A 27,315-nucleotide genomic window follows, 5' to 3' on the forward strand; every position below is an offset into this window, starting at 1 on the left:
CTGATGATAATTTGGCACCAAGTCAAGATGATCTCTTGGTATGCAGCAACAGTGATTCAGCAAGCAGGTAAGCAGCCAAATTATTGACACACAGCAAGCCAGGAAGTTAAAAGCACTAATTACCTTCACTCCAAGAAGTTCAGCTAGCAAAATAATGATAAACAAACTAAAAACATGTGGAATTTTGATCATGGAGAAATTAGGCATTCCACAAAATTAGCTTTAAGGCCAAGGAGAAAGGAGTTGTGAAGATGATTCCCTTTAAAAATCCAGTTACTTCTCATTCAACAAGTATAACGTTATCAGGGTTTTTTTTACAGCAAGATTGGAGATCCCTGTCAATTCATAGATTTTCCTAATGATTGCATTCAGAGTGCTGCAACTACCTGGAGAAGGCTAGATTCACTGAAAGCAATTTCTGGATTTCTGCATTATTCTGTGTTTTGTGCAAACTCTAGAAGTTGCTGCAAGTTTTGGTGGCTTAATGATGGTGACTGCTGACAGTTTACCATCATTATTACCACAAATTCCAGGCTTGTGATTTGATTTCAAATGCATTAAAAGAGCTGGCTGAGGACTTGTACCTGTAAAAGTAAATAAATAACGATAGCAGCCAGGTAATGTAAATATGTAAGCTTCCCTGCCTTGAAAGGGGTAAGGGAAAATCACTGAAAGAAGAGGGAGCCATTAACATGTTAGGTAGCATGGGGACAGGTAAGGGATGTTTGGTGATCAGGAGTTTAGTAGAAATGGGTAGGGAAATGGGGAGACAGCAGTTGGAGCAAAATGGATAGTATTAATCTTAGTGCAAAGAAGTTCACTTGCTTTTCATACTTATTGTGAGAGATGAGAGTGGAGGGGGCATGGAAAAGAGATTGGAGAAGGGATTGGTTGATACTGGAGCAAAAAAACTTTTTTATCTTTGCTCTCCCAGATGGTCCCGGCATAATGATGATTTTGGCAGGGGACCTAATAGTTCTTTACGTAGTCTCAGCAGATTATATGATGGATAGCTAAAGCAGCTGTATGCCAGATATACGGCACACCTCATGGTTTTGAAACAAAGATTGCCATACCAGAAGTGATAAATGGGATGGAAGGGATAAAAGATTTTGCTTGAACAAAAGTACCAAAAGTTGAGGTATAGGAGTTGCTCAGTGGATGAACAGCTGCATAAATATTGTACTGAATAGAAGGTCAAACACTAAGCAATTGCAACTGATTTGTCAAAAGCTTTTGCGGCAGTGAATGAAATGAAATGGGGAATGGACGCAGGTAGAGAGGAATGTAGCTAGTAAGGGTACTGGGAAGTGGTCAGAAGTGGCTTTACCTGTGATAGATACAAAAGGAGTAGAGTCCATGTGCAATCACAAAATTAAGGGGTGTCTGTGCACATGAATAAGAATGTTACTTGGAGAGAGGTTGTTAGGGAGAGAAGAATATCAACGAAACCAGAGAACAGAGGGCAAGCTGAACTATGGTGGAGACTTACATCACTGATGATGAGGAGCAGCTCAGTACATTGGCTTAGGAAAGAAAGAAAGACAGCTACCTCCCAGAGAATAGAAACAGGTGCGTAGAACATTTACTCAGTAGTTGAAAGAATTTAAAACACAATAGTACACTGTCATGAATGCATGGAAAGTCAATACAACAATTCACATTATTGGCATTTAAGGCTATTTGCATGACTTTTCCATTAAACTTTCATGCATCGATTTTAATCTTTTCTCTCAAAGTAGGTGTGCTACTTGTTCTGTTAATTAGAAACTAGGTGTTCCAGCTGTTCAAGGGCCACAACACTTGTTTCTTTCAAAAAACCTTTTTAATTGGTAATTAAGCACCACTCCGGAAAGGTAGTGAAATTCAAGCCAGCAGCCTCAATGTGCACTATCCTCGTAGAAACCTGTTCTCAAGCATGCTCAAATAAAGCTGACAAAAGATGAATGTGGTGGACTCGCATGTCAGAATCAATCCATGCTAAGATAATGGAAAATTATAAGTCAAACAGTATGTCTGCACACCTCCCTCCCCCAGTAGTAGGAGGACTCATTAAAGGTCAGCTGTAGAAACAGTTAGTCTCTGGGCAACAGGTGCAGTACCCATAATTCAAACTCTATTCATGTAATAAACTAATACAGGCTTTTAAGAGGCCAAGTCAGTCTTGTCACACAGCTTGAAATGTGAACAAAATACTAGATATGTTACAGAAAAACCTAACACCAGGTATATTTACCACTGTGTGATTGCAAACGAAATAAATAACACAAACTAAATTAACTGCTCCAAGAAGTCAAACACATTGCATCAATTTGTCAATGTGCTAGAAACACTAACCCCAATTGCATGTAATTTCTGTAATATTAGAAGTGGAAGGAAATCATCACGAAGTATGTATTATTTCAATCACAATGCTTGAACACAATAGGCTTCCATGCTGCTGTGCAATCTTCAATTACCATTATGAAGGGCTATCCTATTTCTGAAGTGGGCAGGTAAAACAAAGGATTACTCTGGCAAAAAAATGTCTATTGGAAGTTAAGTAAATGGTCACACTACATGGTACAGATTTCCTTAGCACGGAGAGTGATAATCTATTCTTATATAACAAACATTACCAAATGTAGATTAATCTGTGATTTATCTCTTTGCTATTTGTGGGACCTTACAGTGTGCGTCTTGTCAGACCTCTCATCTAGCAGTGATTGAACATCAGAATAATAGCTACTAAACAGTTTGGAGCAGCCCAAGAATGTGAAAATCATTACATACATGCCAAGACTTTTCCCCTTCCTTACTCATGAGCCAATACTCTTAATACCCTTCTTGATCGATCTTAAAGCAGAATGCAGAATTCAGAACAACTGTATGGAAGTTACCATGTGGGAAAATTACAGAACAGCTGTCAATCTTGGATGATAATTTAAGTCTCTTCCAATTATCACAATGCATTTACAATTTGTACATTAGGCACTACAAGAACTCAAGTTTTGGTGAACATGCAAGGGGAGAATTTTGGCACTGGATGAATTGAGATATAGACAAAACAAGGTGAAGGTTCAGAAGTAGAAGTAATAAATCCTAATTAAAACAAAAAGGGTAGAACTCTACGGGGTGCAGAAGCAGAGATACTTGAGTGTATGCGTGCATAATTCATTAAAGGTGGCAGGGCAGTTTAAGAGACTGGGTTAATAAAGTATACTATAGGACTTTAAGAGCAAGTAAACAAACATGTACAAGACTGGTGAATCTGTAGAACTCTTTGCCACAGAAGCTGTGGAGGCCAGGTCATTGAGTGTCTTTAAGACCAAGATACATAGGTTCTTGATTACTAAGGGGGTCGGGGGAAAAGACAAGAGAACGGGGATGAGGTTTGGCCTCAGTTGGGATATTGTGTTCAGTTCTGCGCACTACACTTTAGGAAGGGTGTAAAGGCATTGGAGAGAGTTCTGAAAAGATTCAGAAGTTCCAGAGATGTTAAACTTCAGTTACATAGATTGAAGAAATTGAGACTGTTTTCCTGGGAGGAGAGAAGGTTGAGAGGAGATCTGGAATTTTGATAGAGGTTCAAATCTTGAGGAGTAGACAGGGAGAAATTGTTCCAACCCATGAAAGGATAGAGGATCACAGGGCATAGCCCTCTGTGACATGGCTTTTAATTTGGCAAAAGAAATAAAGTGATAGGAGATTCTTTTCTTTCACGCTACAAGTGGTTAATGTCTGGAATGCCCCCTGAAACTATGGTGGAATCAGGTTCAATTAAAGCATTCCATAAGACCATGAGACACAGGAGCAGAATTAGGCCACTCAACCCATCGAGTCTGCTCTGCCATTCAATCATGGCTGATATTTTTCTCATCCCTGTTCTCTTGTCTTTTCCCCTGATCCCCTTAGTAATCAAGAACCTATGTATCTTGGTCTTAAAGACACTCAATGACCTGGCCTCCACAGCTTCTGTAGCAAAGAGTTCTACAGATTCACCAGTCTTTGGCTGAGAATTTCCTCTTCGTGTCTGTTTTAAAGGATCATCCCTTTAGTCTGAAGTTGTGCCCGCTGGTTTTAGTTTTTTCTACTAGTGGAAACATCCACTTAATCCAACCCTTGCAGTATCCCGTAAGTTTCAATAAGATCCCCCCCTCATCCTTCTAAACTCCAATGAGTACAGACCCAGAGTTCAGAGTTCAAAAGTAATTGGACCACTATCTGAAAAGGGAGAATGTGTAGGCTTGTAGGGAGAAAGTGGGGAATGACATTTAGGGAATTATTCATTCAGAAAAGTGGTGCAGACACAATGGGAGAAATGGCCTCCTAATGAAGCTTAACAATTCTGCAACTGAATGGATATGGTGATTTGATGCTCACTTCAGGGTGGAGGGGGTATTGAGGCTGTACTGAAGTCAAGGTTGGGATCAGCGACTAAAGGAAAATGTTTCTGGCAGGAATCAAACAAAATGGTTTCCATTTTGACAACACTGAGCTGAAGACCATTCAAGCATAGCCTGGATCATCTGTCAGACAGACAGCCACACGCCATGTTGATAGTTAGGGAGTTCAGAGCAGGAAAAACATTTTTGACATGAAGGATTCTGAGGCCGTGGCTTGCAGTACCAGAGTTAGAGTTGGAAAAAATAACCATATCGACTTTTAAGAACGAATAAAAATAATTTGTAACAGGAAAGGCACATTAAGATTCCAACTGCTACTCATGTGGAGGATTAGCACCAATTGCAATTGGCTAGTTGCTTTGTTGTAATTTCTGTGCAAAAGAGTTAAAAATATACAATGTTTTCAAAGATACAAACAAAAGAAAACTCGGCCACCTCTCTTGGGCATTGAATCTAACCACTAATACCAAGATCACCCCCGTTACTACCATCTTAGGAGTCACCACTGAAACAAACTGGGCACTTCATTTGAAACCACAAGACATGGAAGGAAAGGAGACAAACATTTTTTTTTAAAATACAAGTATTTGCATTCTTAGCTACAGAGACATGAGCAACTCAACAGATTTTCTCTTGTTAAGACTTGGTTTTAAAATCAATTCGAGAACTGTGGTATTTGCTGATGCTCACTTATTATGCAAGTGAGTCACAGGTCGACGTGTATTTAAAAAGATGAAAGTGAAGTAGTCTGTTTATGCTTCAGGATTTTGTTCCTAAAAATAGATGTGCCCACCTCAGTAATTCCTCAATTGCAGTCCCAGCTCAGATCAGCTAACTTGTTCGAAATGAGAGATAGAAAGTGGGATCTTTCAGTGCATCAAGAGAGCTACTGAAGCATTAAGAAAAAGAAATAGAGCTTCTAAAGCCCAGTTTGTATGTTACAAAAAGAATAATGGTATGGTAAAGATTAAGAGGTGACATCACTATGATAATTTACAGGATAAAGGATTATCTGGAAATATTACTACCAGCAGATTTATGCCATTTTTATAAACAAGCATTAATTTCTGTAATCCAGTACCATAAATAACTAGAAGCAGTGACTTCAATGAACCATCACACCATCTTCTTAAGCAAACAAAACATTTGAACAGCCAGAGAACATGCGAGAGAGGGAACTCAAGGCAGAGTTAGCACAAGCAAATACAACAAGATAAACTTAATGTCTATTTCCCTTGCCACTCCTGCCTCCCCCCAAAAAGAACCTTGCTCATTGCTACTCTGTGGAAACAGTGATTACCTCACATTTCTGGTATTTCATCTCTAAGGACACATACTATAATGGTTTAAGCATACCTCACTTGAAACTAAGCATATATTCCCAAGGGAAAGCCTGTCTGAAAATGCAGGAGAAACCATTAATTACCAGAGGCTCATTTCTCACTTCCATGAGCAAGTAATTTCACAGCTCATAGAAAGAAAGACATGTGCCTAACAATGTCTCGAAACTACAATCTTCATTTTTGGCCACAATCTGTAATGTAAATACAATCTCCTAATGCCTGTCTCCCATTGGCCTATACATATATATATCTATCATCATAACTTATATCTTTCAATCACGATAATAACGATTGTTCAGGTTGCAGTTCTCTTAATGCAAAGTTTATCATGCTTAAATGTCCCTCTCAAAGTACAGTGTAATAATCTGACCAAGACTAGTCTTCTGTGACCATCACTCTTTATTTGCAACACGCTCCAAGTGCCACTCAGCGGTAGAGTACAGGTCAGCCCCAAAATCTTTCTACTGCTGGCTTGAGTGCAGTCAGCTGGATGTAAATCTCCTGCTGCTCCTTCCACATTGGGTGAGCCTCCATTCAAGCATAGGGGAACTCGTATTCTGAGACCCATGGGGAGATCTACTGACGACCCCCAATGTCCATCAGAACATCCCTCCCCCTTCAAGTTTGTTTCTTGCCTAACACTCCCATCATGGGAGAGCATTTTCTGCCGCTTAGTGATTGACCTGGTGATTGGGGGCAGGATCGGATCAGAGGGTGTGAAATGGATTGGAGACCTTCACTTTCAAAGTGAGTGTCGTAAAGCCACTGACGCTGGTTCTTCCTGAGATCGTGTTTTAGTTGAGGCGCCTTCAGTGATCGTATTCTTTAAAATGTCCCGGCAATGATTTATGATCACTTACTATGATGAAATTGATGGAATTTCGTCATACTAAAGACAACTGCCAATCCCTCTTTCTTGATCTGGGAAAACCTCTGTTCAGCATCTAAGAGGGTCCTAGATGCATAGCAATCGGCTTCTCTGTTCCATAACTCCAGTGATGTGCCAATACTGTCCCACCCTGTGGGGAGTCATCACGTGAAGATTTGGGAGGTGATTCCCCCAGTCTGCTGTGCTGCTTTAGTAGTGCAGCGAGCTGAGAGACTCGAGCGGAGGCTGTTTAGCGCGCTGTCAGCTTCTGTGAGTCTCTGGGCGCTGGATTTCTGGCAGAGTCAACTCCACACCAGAAATCGTCACGGAGCTGTATAATTTAGTTAAATGAGAATTTGCATCTAATTAGCAGGCTCAGATTGAAGTCTCCAGGCCTGCCAGCCTCTTTCCCAATGCCAGGAATGTTTCACTCCAGCAAGTTTACGTTAGCTCCCCATTTGTGGGGAACTGGCAGCCCGACCCCACTGGAGTGAAGAGGGGCCAAAGAGGTCCCATAGGAGCTCGGGATAAGGGGGTGTGTCCCCTGAGCATTACCAACTTAGAAGTGTCAGCCTGACCCTCTGGCACTGCCGGGGGGAGGAGGAGGGAAATCAGGATATGTCTGGGGGAGGGGAGGAAGGAGGGCGGTCAGGCCTGGCTTGGACACATCAGGGAAGCCAGCCATTAGGGGATGGAGGGCGGATTAATGGCCAGCGATCGGGAGGTCAGCAGTGTGGGGCTACTCCACATGCGCCGATTTCCGCTATGACAAATAAATGTATGCACAGTGGCCTGCTCAGCGCTACGCTGCCAGCATCTCCAATGGGAATAGGCCCCACCCACTGATTTTTAGCGTGATTCATGCTAGGACATCCTGTGATGCACAGGGTGTGGGAGATACTGTTTTTTTCAATGAGATTTACTCCAGTTTTTACACAAATTTGACACAAAATTTACTTTGTGAGAATCCACCCCATGATCATTTTTGTGGTCAAAACAGGCCTATAAATTAGAGAACAAAACTGTTTCCTTATTGTTTTTGAAATCCTCCAGCTGTGGGCTCTTGGAAGACCACTTTTGATGTTTCTGTAGTAGGGTATGCAAGGGGCCAATAACGAGGCTAAATTCAGAATAATCTTCCTGTAATCATTCACCAACCCCTGGAAAAATTTCAATTCCACAGGGGTTCCTTGGAGTTGGCACCTCCTTAATGGCCCTCACCTTGTCCTCCACCAGATAAAAGTCCTTGCCATCCACCCAAGTAGGTCACAGCACTTCTTTAGAAGACACTTTTTTTTTCCTTTTCAGGCATATTCCGACTTCTGAGAATTGCCATGAGACCTCTTCCAGATTTACCAGGTGTTCGCAATCCAAAGTTCCTGTGTCTAAGACATTTTGTCCAGGTACACCACTTGGAGTATGTTCTCCATGACTCACTGAAAAATGCCATGTGCAGACAAGTCCCCGAACGGCAGGTAAGTGTAACTGCCTTTACGTGCATTAATTGTCACATACTTTTGGGAAGGCTCTTCTAATTCAAGATGGGGATACGCATAGCTCATGTCCAGCTTTGAAAAAGCTTGGCTCCCTAGTTAACCTGGCATACAGATCTTCAACCTGGGACATGAAGCATCTGTCAAATTAGAAACCCTATTGACAACAAGCGTATAGCACCAACTTGTCTGGCTTAAGGACAGGAAAAACAGGTGGAGCCCATTCGGCAAACTGTACAGGTCTTATTATGCCCAGCTTTGAGACATTCCAGTTCCAACTACTTTTTCCAAGAGGGAGGCGTATTAATCTCCACTCACCTAACAGAGGAGCATGTATTCTACAAGGCCCATAGGGAGATCCAGTGATGATCCCCCATGACCATCATAACACAAAGCACATGTGTTAGCTTGTTTTGTTATCCAAGATAAATTGTGCTCTTTAGTCAATTCAAGAATTCCAGATAATTTACATGATATTATAAGGATCTTTTTCTGTTGATATACTGAAACTAGATTAGTTGACAGATTCCTTGTAGGAGATAATCTCACAGTTGAACTGCGCAAACATTTCAAACCCACTTTCGGTGGCATTAGAAAAACCATAAGGCACAGCTAGGGAAATCAAATAAATAGATTTTCATCACTCTTATTCTTTATGTTTTTTAGGACTTCAAAGCTATTGGGCCTGTTGAAACTTCCTTGCCTCCAGCAATCTCATCCTTACAAAACTTAACTTTAAGGCTACTTAATTATTACTTGTTGATTTAATTGATCTTTTGCTGCAAACATTGTTGTTCTTGGTTTCTGATTTAAAAGCTTCGTGCATATTGTGAAAACAGTTCATTATTAGGACCACACATATGTTTATCATTTATTCCAGTTTCTCAGATGTGCATATTTAACAGATAGACGCTGCATTCATGTTTCCCCTAAAACATTCAAGATCACACCGCAACCAGATTTCATCTGATAATAAAATCAGCAATGAAATATAAAAGGCATCTGTAGTGTTAGAAATAGAAATTAACAACGGGTATGTGAGATTAAAGGTTATTGGCATCTTCGGTAACATTTCAATAGAGTAAACTAAGTGTACTGGAGAAATAAAAAGCCAAGAAGAATACAAATATAAATTGTAGAAATTTTGAGAACACATACTGAAAGTCTGTCAATCATTGTAAACAAAAAGTAGTCATTAAACAACAGAATGTATCTTATTTTCATAAATGGTTTAAAAATACCTAAAATTAACTTATAAGGTAGAAGTTCACACTTTTGTATCAAAGTGCATGAGTACAGCTTGAGTAATTTATAATCATTGACTGAAGCACAAAATTAATTTTTTTCTGTCACTATGCTTCATGTGTCAATAGTAAAATTTGTGGAGGAAATTTTACTCTGCATCTGACCAGGAGAGGTGCTAATGTTGCCACTCGATAGAGAGGAGTTCCAACTTCTCACCATAACGAGCATGAAATGAATTGTCAAAATAAAAATATCTCAAATAAAGATTGATGAGCGCATCATTTGCTGATGTATTCTGAAGTGTTAAATGGATCAGAAACACCAGCATGAACACGTCTGAATAGACTGGCCAGAAGATGGTATTTCTGTGTGAGGAAGATCTAAACATGAAACAAGCTGCACAAATAAAGACTTGGCAATGAAAAAGAAAGGAAAACAAAAAAGGATGCCTCAGACACAAAAGAAAAATGGAAGCTAACCAGTCACCATTGAAAGTTATACCACCTTTTAACACGAATAAGGGGACAGATCGAGGCCAAAAGACTGGTAACAATCCCATGCAAAACGAACAGAATTGGAGTTATTCCCCCATCATAAAAAAGTGACCTATACAGGGATCTGTAAGTTCAAAATTTAAGAATGAAGAGACCTTCATAAAGTTATTGAGCAAGTAAGGTGGGGGTGGATTTTCGATTCCTTGCCTTGGTGCAAATCTTCTTATGCAAACTGACTTTCCATTATAGACATTACCCAAATTCAGTTTCCAGTGATTTCAACTGAAATATAAATTGAGAAGATTCTGTCATGCCATTTTACACAGCACGCCAACACAACTTCTTCTGACAGAATATACCATGAAGCATATATAAACAGCAAAAAATCCCTGCAAATGCTAGAAAGCTAAAACAAAATAGGGGGATTTTCCACTCCAGTTTTTGTCAGGTGGGATTGGCGATGGGAGCAGAAAATCCTGTGTGATATTCAAATGGTATTTGATGCCAATGTAAAGGCATGATGTGAATGTCCCAGCCCGCTGCGAGTAACATAATTGTTCAATGTCAGGGACATCATTTCCATACATTTACATAGCAGGCCTCAATGCTCAAATCATTCATCCCCCATAAGAAAGTCCATTCACGTCAGTGAGAGTTGACCAGCGTGAACTAGAACTGATTTTCCAAGGCTGCATCTGGTGGGCAGATGTCCCAGAGGAGCTCAGGTGAGTGCATCGCTCAAGGGGGAGAATTTGCTGGGGAAATTGCTGTTGGGACTATAAATGAACATTTATACACTGGGACAGCCTTTTAAAATGATGCACTGATCTTCAAAAAACAAAGTTGCTGACAGGGAGTGCGATTGTGTGATCTGTCTCTTTAGGTTTTCTTACGTCTTGAACAAAACCATAAAGAAAGCCACCAGCAAATGACACTTCTCCCACCCATTATTGGCCTGCCGATATTCGGGATAATTCTGCCCATATTTTTTAATCCGCTACTCATCACTAAATCAATCCCATCTTGTAAGGTACTATGCTTGGCCAGAATTTCAACCCTGCAAACCTAAAAATCCTAATGTAAATGAACTGCTCAGGAAGAGATTGTTGAATTAAAAATTCATGTCATCATCTCAATAAAGCCTTTCTTGAGTGTTTGAAAACTAAGAGAATACTCTTCTAAAGACTACACTTCTTTAATGTCATAAAACACTTGCAATGATTAACACTTCGACAGCCATTTTAAGGGTTCAGGTTGCTTGATGTTACCACCAAAAATGCTCACTGCTCCCCTACATCCAACCTCAGCAGAATAATCAACTTTAATTTCCATGAATATGCATTTTCCACAAATGATAAAATAATCTGGAAAACAATAAAGTGAAATGTTTCTGTTTTTAATACTGTTAAATAGGCATATATGTTGGAAGTGTTTTATTTCTCCATTATGTGCCATTTTCCTCATCTAGCATAGCAGGTGAGCAGGCAAAAAGATGGCAAATGGTGTACATAGGAAAAGAAGGCAGCTATTCACCCCATCATGTTTGCTCCGTCATTTAATACAATCATGGCTGATCAGACATTTCAATGTCTTTTACACCCACTATCCATAACCCTTTATGTCACTGGTAATCAGCAATCTATCATTTTTTCTTTAAGCATACACAATGACTGAGCTTTCATAGCCATCTGGGGTACAGAATTCCAAAGATTCACAACCCTCTATAAAGAGATTTCTCCCCATCTCGGTCCTTGACGGCAACCCCTTATTTTGAAATTGTGACCCCTATCCAACGGGAGTCTCTCTCTCTGCCTCCCTCTCACACACAAATACACCCATCCTCACACATATGAATATACCTCTGAGGCCCAAACACCTGTAATTCCTTTCCTGAGGCTACACTTTTTTAATTTCATAAAACACCATACGTAACCTCTTCTTGCCACTGCCTCACCTGCCAAATCAGACTCTGACTCTCTTCTGCTTCTCATCACCTGCCAGCTCACCTTTGGTGTTGGCCATGGAATTTTCTACCCAGGAACAGTGAGATCAAATAAGCCAATCAGAACAAGACCTCCTAGAACACTGGATGTTGATAAAGTAGCCTATCAGAATCCAGTGTGACAAGAAGTCTTGCTTTGATTGGCCTATTTGTTTTTTATAATTATTTTAAAACTTTTGAGTGGTGGAAATGGCATTTGCCGGTCACATGACAGCCACCAGTGTCACAGACACCCTGGAGACCCTTCACGGACTTCCTGTCATGATCTTGTTCAATGGCGGAGCTGGCTCGAAGGGCCAAATGACCTACACTCTTCAGCCTATAAAACGCTAAATTCTACTGACCTTTCTTAGGGATTTATCCACTTACAATTATATTGACACAGAGGAAACTGCCTCACAAGCCTGTGTACTTGCACTGTTTATGGTTCTTGCAATGTTTATTTGAGAGAGCTTAAACCTCAATGCCACGTGGCACACTTCATCAGGTTTTGATGTGCTGGAATAACTGAAGATAACGTACAATGTTCAAGTTGTTTATAGAATACTGGCAGGCTTGTAAAATTACATGAACCATGAGCATGATAAATTCAACCATTATAAAGATTTTTGGGCTGTTCCATTCCTAGGAATATCTTTGGCGTTTTCCTCATATCAACTGTCACGAGAAACAGAACTTTGAATGTAAAATTCAAGTATAAAATACAGTCTTGTTAATAATTTATCTGCGGTCAGCACAGTGCACATTTCTCATGATAAGCAACTGTGACTGGCCATGAAATCTTGCATTTTTTTTCACTCGCATCACACAGTTATAAATCAGAAATCATCAAGACTTGAGGATTCGACTTTAAACTGCATCACAGTGTGGCACTCCCCAACATTTTCTTCATTGGATCTCTGTACAGTTCAAGATAAACTAGAAAATCCTAATGTTTCCAAGGTATTTTAAATTTTAGTTTGCTTTGTTCTAAACACGAGCTGAATTTTACAGGCAGTTTATGCCAGCAAGATTTTCTGGTCCCGCTGCAGTGAATAGAGATTTAGCTGAGCGTCAAATTCTCCATCCTCGTTTGCAGCGGCAGTGGAGAGTCTGTGGAATGAGTAATTTTCCTTCTGATAACGCAGGCAACTGAAAGTCAGAGATATTCAAGAGTATATAAATCAAGTTACTAAGAAATCTATATCTGGCCATAGGACTGTTTGCCTGACATGGAGTGGGCAAACTTCCCCATGCATACAAAGCCACAAGCTTGAGACAAGATTGACAAAAGTAGAGATTCTTCTGCAGCTCTTCAGATGTTTTATGCACCTGAACAGCTGCATTAATAAGGCTGTTTTTGGACAAGTCCAACTAACTTTACACTCAAGAATAGCTTCTTCCCTGATGTCAGCAGACTTTTGAATGTGCCTACCTTGCATTAAGTTGATCTTTCTCTACACCCTAGCTATGACCGTAACATTACATTCTGCACTCTCGTTTTCTTCTCTACGAACTGTATGCTTTATCTGTATTGCGCACAAGAAACAATACTTTTCACTGCACACTAATACAGGTGACAATAAATCAACTTAAATCAACTATCTGCTGGTGCAATGGCTTCCAGAATTATCTGGGAGTTGCAAATGCCTGACGGCCAGTGGTAGTAAAAAAAAATTCCATCCCAAAAGCATCACCCTTCCCTAGCTTTGTAACCTTCGGCAAGTCTTGGCGATCTCTGTGCTCCTCCAATTCTGGCAACCTGTACATACACAATTTTAATCATGCTACCTTCAATGGCTGCATTTCAAGTGCCTTGGTCCCAAGCTTCACAATATCATACCTCAACCGCATCTTCTTTCCAATTATCTCTCATCCTTTAATACGTTCCTTAAAACCTACCATTTTGACCCAGCTTTTGACTTTCTTTGATTGCTCTTTCTGGGTCTCACTGTCATATACTGATTGATAGGTCTCTTGTGAAGCACACTGGAAAGTTTTACTGTGTTAAAGGTGCTATATAAATGCAAGTTACTTTCTTTTGGTCACGTCTCCAAGTTCCAATGCCGAACCACGTTCAATCAGTGGTGCACTGGCATATTGATGACATGTCTGGTTAATACACTAGTTTATAAAGTTTGCTGGAGAGGTGATCTTGTTCATGGCTTCCATGCATTTCAACCATATATTTAATGCATCCTTTAAGAAATAAAGTCAAACATTTTATGTTCATTTATTGTCACGTGGAACCACCAAAATGCTTTGAAATTAAGTGATTTATTTCATTTGAAAACAAATTCTTATAGTATATCTCCTGAACTGTAAGCTATTCCTTGGGTTAGAAGATAGATGGAAAAGACACATTGGCTCCGACATTTTACCAAGATTTATGAGGCATGCACAGCTGACTTGACATCTAATTTTTCATTCCTCCGTGCCAGGAAAAGGTTGGTCTGGTCTCTTCATGACCTCACCCACTTGGTTCATAGTCTCAACTAAAAATTCGCTATGCAGAGAACCATGGATTCATGTCGCTGATCACTTCAGCACCACCTAGCTATGCTACGTGGTTGAAATCTGAATGATTTCTGAGAAAACTGATACATGATAATAATCAATGCTCCCTCTGTGCTTCTGCATTCATATCATGGGCCTGACTAGTGAAGTTCAAGTTTTCCAGTGTTTGAATGAGTGTATGTTCACCAACTTTCTTTATTATGCCCCTCAGTTTAGACGCCAAACACACGAACATATGAAACATGCAACAAATGACTGTCACTATGAAATCACGGCTACCCAGCCTCAACAACACTCATTGTGGTTGCCCGCGCACGAGTCAGTAAACTATGCCTTCTGCTTTTTCAGTCTACAGTGTTGATTCATTGAACAGTCTTTAAAATAATCTGTGACTGTCCACAGTATATTCTTTTTAAAACAGTGCCTCAGTTATCTGGTCATAATTTTAAATGACAGGTTCTCTAGCAGTGAATTATAAACTCAGATTAAACTATTTTAGCACCAAGATATAAGAGTCAAACAACTCTTAACATTCTGGTGTCATTAATCTAACATCTGAAAGGAATGAGGATAAAATGATCATGCAGGTCAAAAATTGTTTTTATCAAATATATGGGTGTGTAATCTGCATATTGAGCTTTATCTGCACCTGTCTCAGGCTGTGACTGCTCACAGACAGTGATTATGCTAGCCAGTTACACAGGCTAACCTGTCAGTCAAAATATAACAGTTCACCCAAATATAATAGTTCACTCTTCACCCAGCTTAGCAAAGTAAGCAATTTATGAACACCATTTGGCACCAACAGCAGGTTGTTATACCCCTTGTACAAAATATCTACTTTATTGGCCCTTTGTTTATTTCTGATATCAAATGTCCATTTTTTGTTGATTCATATCATTCCTATATCCTATCTTTATACCACCTCTTTGCCAGAAATATCAGAAAAGCAGAGAAGTCACACCAATTTCACCTGACCAATAATGGTGAAATTAATCCTCACAATTACCAACATTCCACCTCCTCCCAAGGTGGAGTGCTCTATTGTCAAACTCATCTAGGTTCCAAAAAAATGCATTTGCTGAGACTATGTCATTACATTTGTATTTGAGTACATTTATGTTCTAATAAAGAAAAAATACCTACATATTTTATTACACCAAATTTCTCCAGGTACCCAGGTTACATTGTATTGCTGAGGATTGGGGGAATATCTTACGCAGTTGTCTCAGTTCAGCTTTGCCTAACAGCACCCACTGAGGATTTTTGCACCAACTTTCTCTTCTAAATGCAGCGAGTTCACCTCATTTCTATTTGTACATTCCTGTGAGACAAGATTCAGTTTGAGAACTGAGAAAAGATAGGATTGAGAGGTGGGAAGAGAATCTGCTGAAGGCTCTGTAATTCTGACTAGATATCAAATCGGGATTCAAACTTGAGACGTGAAGATTTGGAATCAACCACTAGACACCAAATCAGATCAATAGTAAATCCTTTCCCTTCTCTGCATGTGGAGAAGTGTCTAGTCTCCACTTATAGCCTCCCTCTAATGGCATATTGGTGCATGATTTTGTATGATGGTATATGTTACAAGGCTTTGTCCCTTTATTTTTGAAAATATCATATTTTTTCAACTTTCAACTGAGTGGAACATTTGCAACTGGAACTGAGACATCTAACACTTAGGTTGAAGGTGCGAAACCATCAAATCACACAAAGAGAGAAACATTTCCTATATTCCAGGCACTAATCAAAACTCATAACTGTCTAAGAAAGAGACATTAAAAACACAAAATTATGGAGATTGAAACAATGGTTGTCATTGACAGACCACCCAAAACCTCTTGGAAATACACAATGAGTCAAGAATTCTAAGGCAAGGCTGCCAGCCATGAGAGCGAAATTACAGAAGAGACAGGTAGTATCTAGAATAAAGAACAAAGAACAACCCAGCATGGGAAACAGGCCCTTCAGCCCAACGAGCCCACGACGTCTTTTCAACAAAGCATTTTCCTACACCTACCCTGCCCTGTGTGTATGTGAATGGAACCCCTAATGTAGCCAGATTCAGGGGAGAACAGTGTAGGGTCAATTTGGTACACCAGTCAGCCTTAGAGCACATCTTTGGGGTGTGGGAGGAAACCGGAGCACCCGGAGGAAACCCACGCAACCACAGGGAGAATGCGCAAACTCCCACAGACACAGGCCCAAATCCGTGTATCTGCACAGCTAGCAGTGATAGTCACTGAGCTGTTGTGGTGCCCGTCTGCTGGTCCAGGACTAAGCATACACAACGACACGAAGTACTAGGCCACTCTCGAAACCTCCAAGAGCAGCCCACGCACGACCCACCGTGTGCATGCCCCTCGTTTGACAACAAGGTGGACCGACACCTGTGGATTAAAAGAGACAAAACGTTAACATGTAATACTACATTTCTAGAAAACTACATATCTAGAAAGTCTTTCATACAGGAAACAAGTTTAGGGCCCTCTCTCTCTCTCCCTCCCTCTTTCCAAAGAAATGTCACCCATTTCAAAAAGTCAACTCCACCAGAAAACCTATCAGCAAATTGAGATCTTGTAATAATTGCAACATCATCTTCTTTGGACTACATCTAAGGTACCAGTTAACCTAAATCCACCACAACATTTAAAAATCAATATCTCAAGAATAATCAAAGGCACTTAAATGTATATTCTTTTACTTTTTTTAAAAATTGGACTCGAATGCCTCTTATTTCCAATACCTGTCTGTGCATGAGTGTTGAAAGCTTAATGTTGCATTTTTATTATTTTTCTTGGATTTAGTGATTAATAAATTTGTTCTTTCATTGACTCAAGAAAACCTTGTTTGATTGGCTCATTCTTGCTCACAGCTCAGTTAAATACATTAACGATTAGGAAAAGGTATATCCTTGTAAACAAAGAACTTGAACATTTGTTGTGACCAACCAAGGAGGTTGAAAAGAAGGGAACTCAGTTCAATGTTATTGTAATTCATTGAATTATGGAATTACAATACTAAATGAAAGGCTTCAATGCTCACAAAGATAAACATTTTAAGGTTTATCATCTGTATAAGATTTGAAAAGAATGGAATGACTTACATCCAAAGAATCTTCATTCACTATGAGTAGTGACATACTTTGGGACACAAGCTTGCAGGAATAACCTGTCAAAAGAACAGAAGCATGTGACAGTTGAAAAACACAAACCTTTCCTACATGCAACACTGACAAGTACAAGAGTCACAGGATAATACTTGGACTACATTTATCCTTTACTCCAAATTCCAGATACAAGCATGAATATTTTGAAAAAATGCTGAGGAAAGAACTCCAAGTTCAGATTTGATAGAAGCCACCAGGACCAAAGAAACAACTTTCAGCACTATCCTAACCACGTAGCTTCAACTGAAACCTTCAAATGGCTCAGTTGGTAAAATCATTGTTCAGCATGGCAATGAGCCATACATATGAGAAAGGTGCTTTCAATCTTGAAAGCATGCTCAGTTAGCTGTCAGCCAACACTATAAAGTTTCAGTATTCCTAGGCTTGGTGGGAGGTTGGGAAGGGGAGGGGGGTGGGAGGTTGGGAAGGGGAGGGGGGTGGGAGGTTGGGAAGGGGAGGGGGGTGGGAGGTTGGGAAGGGGAGGGGGGTGGGAGGTTGGGAAGGGGAGGGGGGTGGGAGGTTGGGAAGGGGAGGGGGGTGGGAGGTTGGGAAGGGGAGGGGGGTGGGAGGTTGGGAAGGGGAGGGGGGTGGGAGGTTGGGAAGGGGAGGGGGGTGGGAGGTTGGGAAGGGGAGGGGGGTGGGAGGTTGGGAAGGGGAGGGGGGTGGGAGGTTGGGAAGGGGAGGGGGGTGGGAGGTTGGGAAGGGGAGGGGGGTGGGAGGTTGGGAAGGGGAGTGGGATGCGGAGTGATGATTTAGTAAGAAAGAGTGAAAAGTTCTAATTGCTTTCCAGTGAATCCAGTTAGGATATACGCATTTGTGGACACTGGACAAATATGAGTTGGGCTTGTTAGTGGTGTCTATGAGGACAAAATAAATAAAAGTACCTCAACACTTAGTGTCACATATCCAGCTGTCCTTTTTCAGTTTACAAAGGCAAACAATTCATCCATCTCTTAAGAGATACAGCCTTTATCTCTTGCCATCCCAGTTCATGCAGGTGCTTTTTGTTATACTCACAACAAGACCGGAACAATATTTAGGCTTGGGTTGACAAGTGCAAGTAACATTCTTGCAGCCATAGTATTTATATGGCTCGTCCAGTTCAGTTTCTGGGTAAACCCCAAAATGTTGATAGTGGATGAATTCAGTGATGATAATGCCATTGAATGTCTAGGGGCAAAGATTCAATTCGTTGTTGCTGGAAATGGTCACTGCCTGGCACTTGAGGCATAAACATTACTTGCCACATACCATCCCAAGCCTAGATATTTTCCAGGTTTTGCTGCACTCGGACATGGACTGCTTCAGTATCTGAGGAGTCACAAATTGTGCAATTGTCAACATACATCCCCACCTCTGACCTTATGATAGAAGGAAGGTCACTGATGAAGCAGCTGAAGATGGCTGGGCCTAGGACACTAACTACCTTGAGGAACTTCTGCAGTGATGCCCTGGAGCTGAGATCTTCTTCCTTTCGTATGACTCCAATCATTTGGAATTTAAATAATTATCAGCAAAATTTTACCAGGCATACAAGTGAAGCAAATGCAGGTTACACAACTGAATGAACACAAGCCAAAGAAGGTTTCCTAGCATGCTTCAGCTTGTGTAATAATAAATTCTGAGTGGAAACAATCTCTTTAGACATTGGTAACATTAGTCAACATAAAATATCTGCACTTCAATTAGTTTCTGTTAATTTATTTTTGTAACAGTTTCATTTACTTAATCCCTTCAACATAAAATGTTGCAAGTAGTTCACATAAATAATACGTGCATTGTCTTCTAAACTGAACCAATATTTCTAATGAAAACTTCAATAAATAACTCCAACATGCCAACAGCAGTATTCTCAGAGGCGATAAGAAACTTCATTTTTAAAATCCATTACTATAGCGCTCTTATCAGTCATAAATGGCGTAAAACATTCATTGGTCTTCGATGTTCCAGAGAGCTGGCCTAGGATATGGTATGGCCATCTTAAGAAAACCATTCATTTGGATAACCTGGAATTGTTCCAAGTGCATTTATTTTGGCATCATATATAATGGCATTCAACAATTTCACTTTTGGACAAAGGTATGCTTACTTGGATATTGCAGTTAATAATGGACAGAATTATCTCTCAGCTTTCTTGAGAATTCTCGATTCTCCATCATCTTTCCAACCGATTTTAACATTCATTTGATCAGACTTAATTACTGAACAAATCATGTTGGTATTTGCCAAGTTTGTAAGTCACTTAGAGCACAAGTGACTGGGCAACAAATGCTTTGGATCATATTGACTTGGTTGAAGATAACATGCGAACTATTCCCAGATTGTTCAATTTTGCCCAGAAATGATCTATTAAGGTGCATTCATGTGCACTGGACATTGTCAATTCTGTACACAACTGCAACATTGTTGAACAACCTGTCCTTTCAGATGACATTTCTTCAGACTGTTGAACAGAATGAGTCCAAACATTTTTCCTTGAAGAATCCCTCTAAGTGTTGTACTAACAAGATTAGCATTCACAAATCAGACTCAATCCTTGGACCCGCTGAGAAAATTGCCTATAACAAACACCAGAGAGACTCTATAGTTTGAATTTGGCACAGCAGTAAAAATGAGAGCCCAAATAAGGCACCCAAACTCCTTTCTACCTCTTTAAAGACTGCTTGCATATATTTACATGAATTATTATAGTCAAAATAATCTTAATTGGGCTGCCCTTAGTTCTATAATGCTAGCAACAAAGCATCTATTCAAGACAATTTTGCTCTCTGTGCCTTCATAGTTTTCCCAATTTAATCTCGAACCTTTATTTCAAAAAACCCACGAACTCAGATTGCACAAATGTAATAGTATTGATTTTATATCACAATCTTTTCAGGCATTAAAAGTATTAGTGAATGTGGTGGAGTAGATTATAGACACACCTATATTGATTGCAGTTTCTTGTTTATCACCTGTCAGGATCCATATTTTGATTTCAGCTTTCATTAGTGTTGATATGGTTTCAGGTACTCCATTTTGAAGACGATCTTCAATGGCAGTTGCTCCAAGCAGCAACAGATTCTGAAAGACAGGTTTATGAGAAAAGGTACTCTGCAGACAGTCACTTGTAAACAGAACCTAAGCAAAAAAAAACATACACGTTGTCAACACTTTTCCTCTTACACTCATCAGGGCAGATGTTAGACAGCCAAATTTCAAAGGAAACAACAATTTATACTGCATGAGAAAAGGGGTGCTGGCTGGTTGGCAAATTAGCTCTGATTGGTCAAGGCATTACATTGGAACATTGGAATTAGAGGCTGAAGTACAGTAGGGAATTCAGCCCTTAGAACCTACTCTGCCATTCAATCAGATCATGGCTGATCTCTTTCTGGTATGAAAACCACCTCTCTACCTTTTCCCATATCCCCTTAACCCATCTTATTTATCAGAAATATGTCTCTCTCCTCTTGAAATCATTTAATGATTTTTGTTGTGGACACATCAGGGAGCTATGTCCCATATGCTTTGGTTTATTCAAAAATGTGCAATATCTGGACATATTCCTCTTGCTGTGAATATAAGTGGCTTCTAGCAAGCATTAGTCAGCTATAGTGTGAGCTTGACTGGTAATCTTAAATTGGTTGTTTGTGTAGTTCTTAACATACTTGAGAAGCAGCCCAAACTGAGTATTACATATAATGTTAGATTTTTGCGAATTACATCATGTCAGATTTTTACAAGCACAGACTGGTTGAATACAGTCAGTACTCTCTGCCTACTGTAAACAGTTGATGGGGTGTGCTGTATGGTACGATCAATCATTGTTAGAATGTATATATACCTTGCATTACACTGGCACTGTAATTCATTTGCCATATTACAAATTTGTATGGTAGGCAGAATGCCTTTTTGGCTTGACAGCAGCATTCCATCCGTGGAAAATACCATTTGTGTTGCCACCATATGGTAGCAGCATAGAATGGCTAGCTTCACCGTCGGCTTGAAGTGAGCTGTGTATTACACACTCATAAACAGGCCTAAGGTCACTACTTCCAGACCTGTGAAGTGTCCAGTTTATCGCAATTTGCTCTGGAAGGGTAAAATCTCTCAAACATTCAGGCAATGGCTGAAGCTAGCCATTTCATACTGCTACCATGAAGCAGCATCGTGTGGTGTTTTCCAGCAACAGGATGCTGCCAATGAAGACAAACGACACAAATGCCGTAATGTGGTACATGAGTTTCAGTGTATATGTGATGCTAGATATGTAGGCTGTACATTTCCTTGACTGGAAACAATGGATCATATCAAAACAGCTCTTTCAGCTGCTCGCAATTGGCAAAACACTGGCCATACTCAGCCAGTCTGAGTTTGCAAAACTCAGAATGTAATGATTTTATAATAAACTAATAAGTTTGATTTTTATTGAGAGAAAGTAATTAAAGTCTCTTTCATTTGGGATAACAACAGCAGAAAGTAAACAACTGACAATTTTGATATGTGAATCGAACTGTTAAACTAATGGATTAGATGTGATTACGCAATTGGGCAGAGCTTGCCGAACAATCCATATGTGCTGAGAATTACAAAATTATCATTTGGGCTCATAATGTAACTTATGCTTACTAGACATTACAGATATTCATATGCAGGGACCTGTCATCTATAGACAAAAGAAATATGTCCAAATGTTGCAACTTCTTTGAATGAACAAAAATATTGAGTCAATACCTTCCTGGTGCAGTTGCCATGGCAATGCCTCAACCAATCAGAGCCCATTTGTCAATCAATCAGGACCTCTATTCTCATGCAGTTTAAATTGTTGTTCCCTTTGAAATTTTGACATTCTTGCAGCTGTCCTGGTGAGTGCAAAACAAAAATCTTTGACAGCATGTCTCTTTCCAGCAATATTATACAGAATGTACATATGAATAATCTGACTGTTTATTGCTCATGTACATGGGATCTTCTTGTGTGGGATCCTCTTGGGACGAGTGATCATAGTACGGTTGAATTTCTGATGCAGATGGAGGATGAGAAAGTAGGGTCCCAAACCTGTGAACTCTGTTTGAACAGAGGGGAGTATGATAAGATGAGGGCGGAATTGGCCAATGTAGATTGGGGGCGCAGATTGGTTGGTAGGACGGCTGAGGAACAGTGGAGGATTTTTAAGGAAATATATTCCGATGGTAAAGAAGGAGTGTAAGAGAAGAAACAACCAGCCGTGGTTATCAAAGGAAACAAAGGAAAGTATTAAATTAAAAGCTGATGTGTTCAGAGCAGCTAAAAATAGTGGGCGGTTAGAAGATTGGGAAAGATTTAAAAAACAACAAAGAATGACTAAGAAAGCGATAAAGAAAGAAGAGATAGAGTATGAAGCTAAACTAGCTCTAAATATAACGAATGATGGTAAAAGTTTTTACAAATATATAAAGAGGAGGCTGGCTAGAGTGAATGTTGGACCCTTGGAGGATGAGAGGGGGGATTTAGCGGTGGGTGACGAGGAAATGGCAGAGGCTTTAAGAAAGATTTTTGTGTCGGTCTTCACGGAGGAGGACACAAATCGCTTGCCGAATATTAAAGATAGAAGGATGGTAGGAGATGAGATCCTTAATGCAATTACTATCACTAGAGAGGTAGTGCTTGATAGACTAACGGGATTGAAGGTAGACAAGTCCCCGGGACCGGATGGAATGCATCCCAGGGTTATGAAAGAAATGGCAGAAGTAATAGCAGATGCCTTAGTAATTATTTATCAAAATTCACTGGACTCTGGGGAAGTGCCGGAAGATTGGAAAACGGCTAATGTTACACCGCTGTTTAAAAAAGGTGGCAGACAAAAGGCAGGGAATTATAGGCCAGTTAGTTTAACGTCCGTAGTTGGAAAAATGCTAGAATCCGTCAAAGAAGAAATAGCGAGGCACCTAGAAAAAAACAGTTTGATCAAGCAGACGCAGCATGGATTCATGAAGGGGAAGTCGTGTTTAACAAATTTATTGGATTTCTACGAGGATGTGACTAGTGCGGCAGACAGAGGGGAACCAGTGGATGTGGTGTTTTTAGATTTCCAGAAGGCATTTGATAAAGTGCCTCACAAAAGGTTCCTACAAAAGGTTAGGGTGCACGGAGTTGGGGGTAAGCTGTTGGCATGGATAGAGGATTGGCTGTCTAATAGGAAGCAGAGGGTTGGAATCAATGGGTGCTATTCTGGTTGGCAGTTGGTGACTAGTGGAGTGCCGCAGGGATCGGTGCTGGGGCCTCAACTGTTTACCATTTACATAGACGATCTGGAGGGGGGGGCTGAGTGTAGGGTAACAAAATTTGCTGATGACACAAAGATGAGTGGAAAAGCAAATTGCATGGAAGGCACGGAAAGTCTGCAGAGAGATCTGGATAGGCTGACTGAGTGGGCGAGGACTTGGCAGGTGGAGTATAATGTTAGCAAATGTGAGGTTATCCACTTTGGTAGAAATAATAGTCGGAGGGATTATTATTTAAAGGGCGAAAAGCTGCAGCATGCTACGGTGCAGAGGGATCTAGGGGTCCTTGTGCACGAATCGCAAAAACCCAGTCTGCAGATGCAGCAGGTGATCTAGAAGGCAAATGGAATGTTGGCCTTCATAGCGAGGGGGATAGAATATAAAAGCAAGGAGGTCTTGCTGCAACTGTACAGAGCACTGGTGAGGCCGCAACTGAAGTACTGTGTGCAGTTTTGGTTGCCGCATTTGCGGAAGGATATATTGGCCTTGGAGGGCGTACAGAGAAGGTTCACTAGGCTGATACTGGAGATGAGGGGGCTAACCTATGAGGAGAGATTGAATAGACTGGGTCTGTACTCGTTGGAGTTTAGAAGGCTGAGGGGGGGATCTTATAGAGACATACAAGATAATGAAGGGGCTAGATAGGGTAGAGGTAGAGAGATTCTTCCCGCTTAGAAAGGATAGCAGAACTAGAGGGCACAGCCTCAAAATAAGGGGGGGGGCAGGCAGGGTGCAGTTTAGATTGGAGTTGAGGAGGAACTTCTTCACTCAAAGGGTGGTGAGTCTCTGGAATTCTCTGCCCATTGAAGTGGTGGAGGCTACCACGCTGAATACATTTAAGTCACGGGTAGATAGGTTTCTGATAAACAAGGGAATTAAGGGTTATGGGGAGAAAGTGGGAAAATGGAACTGATCCACTTGAGATCAGCCATGATCTTGTTGAATGGTGGGGCAGGCTCGAAGGGCTAGATGGCCTACTCCTGCTCCTATTTCTTACGTTCTTACATTTTGCTACAATAAATGAACAGTTTAAATGCAAGTTGTTTTTGCATTCAGAGAGCACAGAGGCCAATTCTTACCACTAAAGTAGTAAACTCAGTACAATCATGGCTTCATGTTTGCATGACTTCCTGCCATACCACATTGTACAATATATATTTGCTGAGACACCAAACGGAACATTAACTTTAGATCTAGAATTAAGTAATTAACAAGCATAAAAGTATTTTAAATTTAATATGCTTACTTTTCCCCATATGAACAGATTTTCTTTACTAATCCCTAATTTCACTCTTTCACTTAGCATTCATACAGTTAAACATTATAACATATTGTTTAAATAACTTTTTTTACAGCTTCAGATGTTTAAGCAGTGCTGCACCCTGCTGGATATAATTCAAATAACACTTTTTTTACACAGAAATTGCAACATGGAAATAGGCCATTTGTCTTAATCCACCACACAACTTGTCATCCTAACTTCATCTGAATGTTCTTTTTCTATCCTGTTATGACTGGGATAAGAGAAATGCAGGGTTTGATTAGTTTCACAACTCCACAGGTCACACCATTAGTTTAAAAGATTGAATCATACACAAATTGTCAATTGTTTACTTCTACTATTATCCAAAAGAGAGACTTTAAACAGGTTTCTCTCAATAAAATTTCAACCTATTAGTTTATTATAAAATCAGCCTTGTCAAATTAAAAGGCAAAGCTGATTAACACACAGTATGAAATATGAAAGTACACTAATTACTCTTGAGGTACACAAAATCCTAAAAAAAAGGAATTCTGCTAAAGGTTAAAAGTCTGTGGTTCAAAAGAAAAGGAAAGATGGTGGAGTCACTGGAATAGCATCCAGGTTGTATGGCTGTTGTCTCAGAGTTGATCTGCAAAACAATATGACTCTTGCACTGCTTTTCAGGCAGACTCACGGAACACCTGAACATCAGACCTCTATTCCAGTGTGTAGAGCAACTTAGGAATAGCTTCGATTCATTTCCAGCTGTGGATAAGCTCTGGACTGTAAGAAGGCTGTTTCCTTTTCAGAGGCAGTTGGTCCTTCTTCTCAAAGCAAGACCAATAAAAATAGATCAGTACATACACTTGTAAGTTATAGCTTGAGAAGTGAGATCTGCATTTTAGTTGGGACCTTGTTGAAGTGTCAGAACAATATAAAAGAAGCTCTGTGGTGAACTAGCACAGGCTTATGCCATGTCCATTGCTTCCATGCTCTCTCTCCTTTTCCAGTGCGTACATATTGAGGCTTTGCGCACAACTGTGGCACATGTAACATAGCAGTAATCAGACCTCACCTTTTCTATGAGTTCATAGCACTCCTCCAACTTGGCGGTTCTGTGCTGAAGAGCAACGCTGGCTTTGTTGTAAGTCTGTGCCCACTGCATGTAGTCATTCAATTCCAGATCAGTATACGCAAAACACAGGGTCCTTAAACCTGAAAAGGAATGAAACCATTTCAACACAAAATTATCAATTAAGGAAATAATTTTGTGCAGTGAACTTAGTTGTACTCAATTTGAGAGACCAAGATCAGAATTTTTCCATTTGTGTCCGATTTGAAAACGGAGGCAGGAGGGTTGAAAATTGGCACACAACTCTGCCAGGCCAATTTGGCTGCACGTTCCCACCTTCGAGTTATCTTAAAAGTGGCTATTTGGGGCTTGGGGGTGGGGGGGAGAGAGAGAGAGAGAGAGAGAGAGAGAGAGAGGAGGAGGAGTTACCTGCCTGTGAACAACTGGTAATCAATCAAGGCCCTTAAAAGCTCTAATAACGACATTAGGGAAACAAAGACAACGAGAATTTTCCAGTTGGTGGCCAAGGGCCAAATCCTTGCCACTGTTGCCAGGGGGTCATCTGGTCAGTGATCCAAAATCGGTTTTTTAACCGCACCATCTCCTATCCTCTGGCCACCTCTGTTAGTTCATCTTTACTAACAAATCTTTATGGGTAGCTTCATTTTTAGGTACCCTGTCTCTAATACTAACTTTCATGGCAGGACCACAGATCACTCAGAACTGGTAAGACAGCAGTTCAAAAATCACATCAGGTCACAGACAGTGGAATGGCCTTGACCCCAAAACAAAAATCCTGCCTGGAGAATAAACTAAATTATTTTGCTATGAGGGGTTAAGGGAAGAAAGAGCACAAAAACAAATGACTGTGAAGAAAGTACATGAGCATTACAAATAGCTACAACAAGTATGAGAGAACATGTACACAAAAATAATTGCAAAGACAAGCTGTTTTAAGAAATGTCTGCCATCATCTAACTGCTAGGCTTTAGCTTGGACAGTTAACAGGAAGGGAAGGTAAAGTTGCCATAGTCCCAAATGACCATAGATTATTCTCCCCTTTGAGGGGAAGAGCTGATGGAGGTGATTTAATCTGAGGGTCACCACACCTCAGGCAAGGGGCAAGGTTGAGCCTTACGAGTAACTTCACCCAGTATGGGAATTGAACCCACAACTCTGACGTCATTCTGTATCATGAGCCAGCTGTCCAGTTGACACGGCTAACCACTGCCCTTTAACTCTCTAGCAGAAGTACAA

General features: G+C 40.4%; 1 protein-coding gene across 3 annotated transcripts in view; it reads right to left on the reverse strand.

Annotated features, from left to right (window-relative positions):
- Window positions 1–27,315, reverse strand: part of atp8a2 (ATPase phospholipid transporting 8A2) — a 443,947-nt gene that overhangs the window by 262,267 nt on the left and 154,365 nt on the right. For all 3 annotated transcript variants that reach the window (XM_080197362.1, XM_080197361.1, XM_080197363.1), the window contains exons 22-24: window positions 26,062–26,201; window positions 20,423–20,561; window positions 17,436–17,500 (exon numbers count right to left, since the gene is read on the reverse strand). In XM_080197362.1, coding sequence (XP_080053488.1) covers window positions 17,436–17,500; window positions 20,423–20,561; window positions 26,062–26,201 — 344 coding nt within the window. The remainder of the gene's footprint in view (window positions 1–17,435; window positions 17,501–20,422; window positions 20,562–26,061; window positions 26,202–27,315) is intronic.

The sequence above is a fragment of the Carcharhinus amblyrhynchos genome, chromosome 10 (assembly GCF_965287045.1).
Source record: "Carcharhinus amblyrhynchos chromosome 10, sCarAmb.v2.hapA, whole genome shotgun sequence".
Classification (NCBI taxonomy): Eukaryota; Metazoa; Chordata; class Chondrichthyes; order Carcharhiniformes; family Carcharhinidae; genus Carcharhinus; species Carcharhinus amblyrhynchos.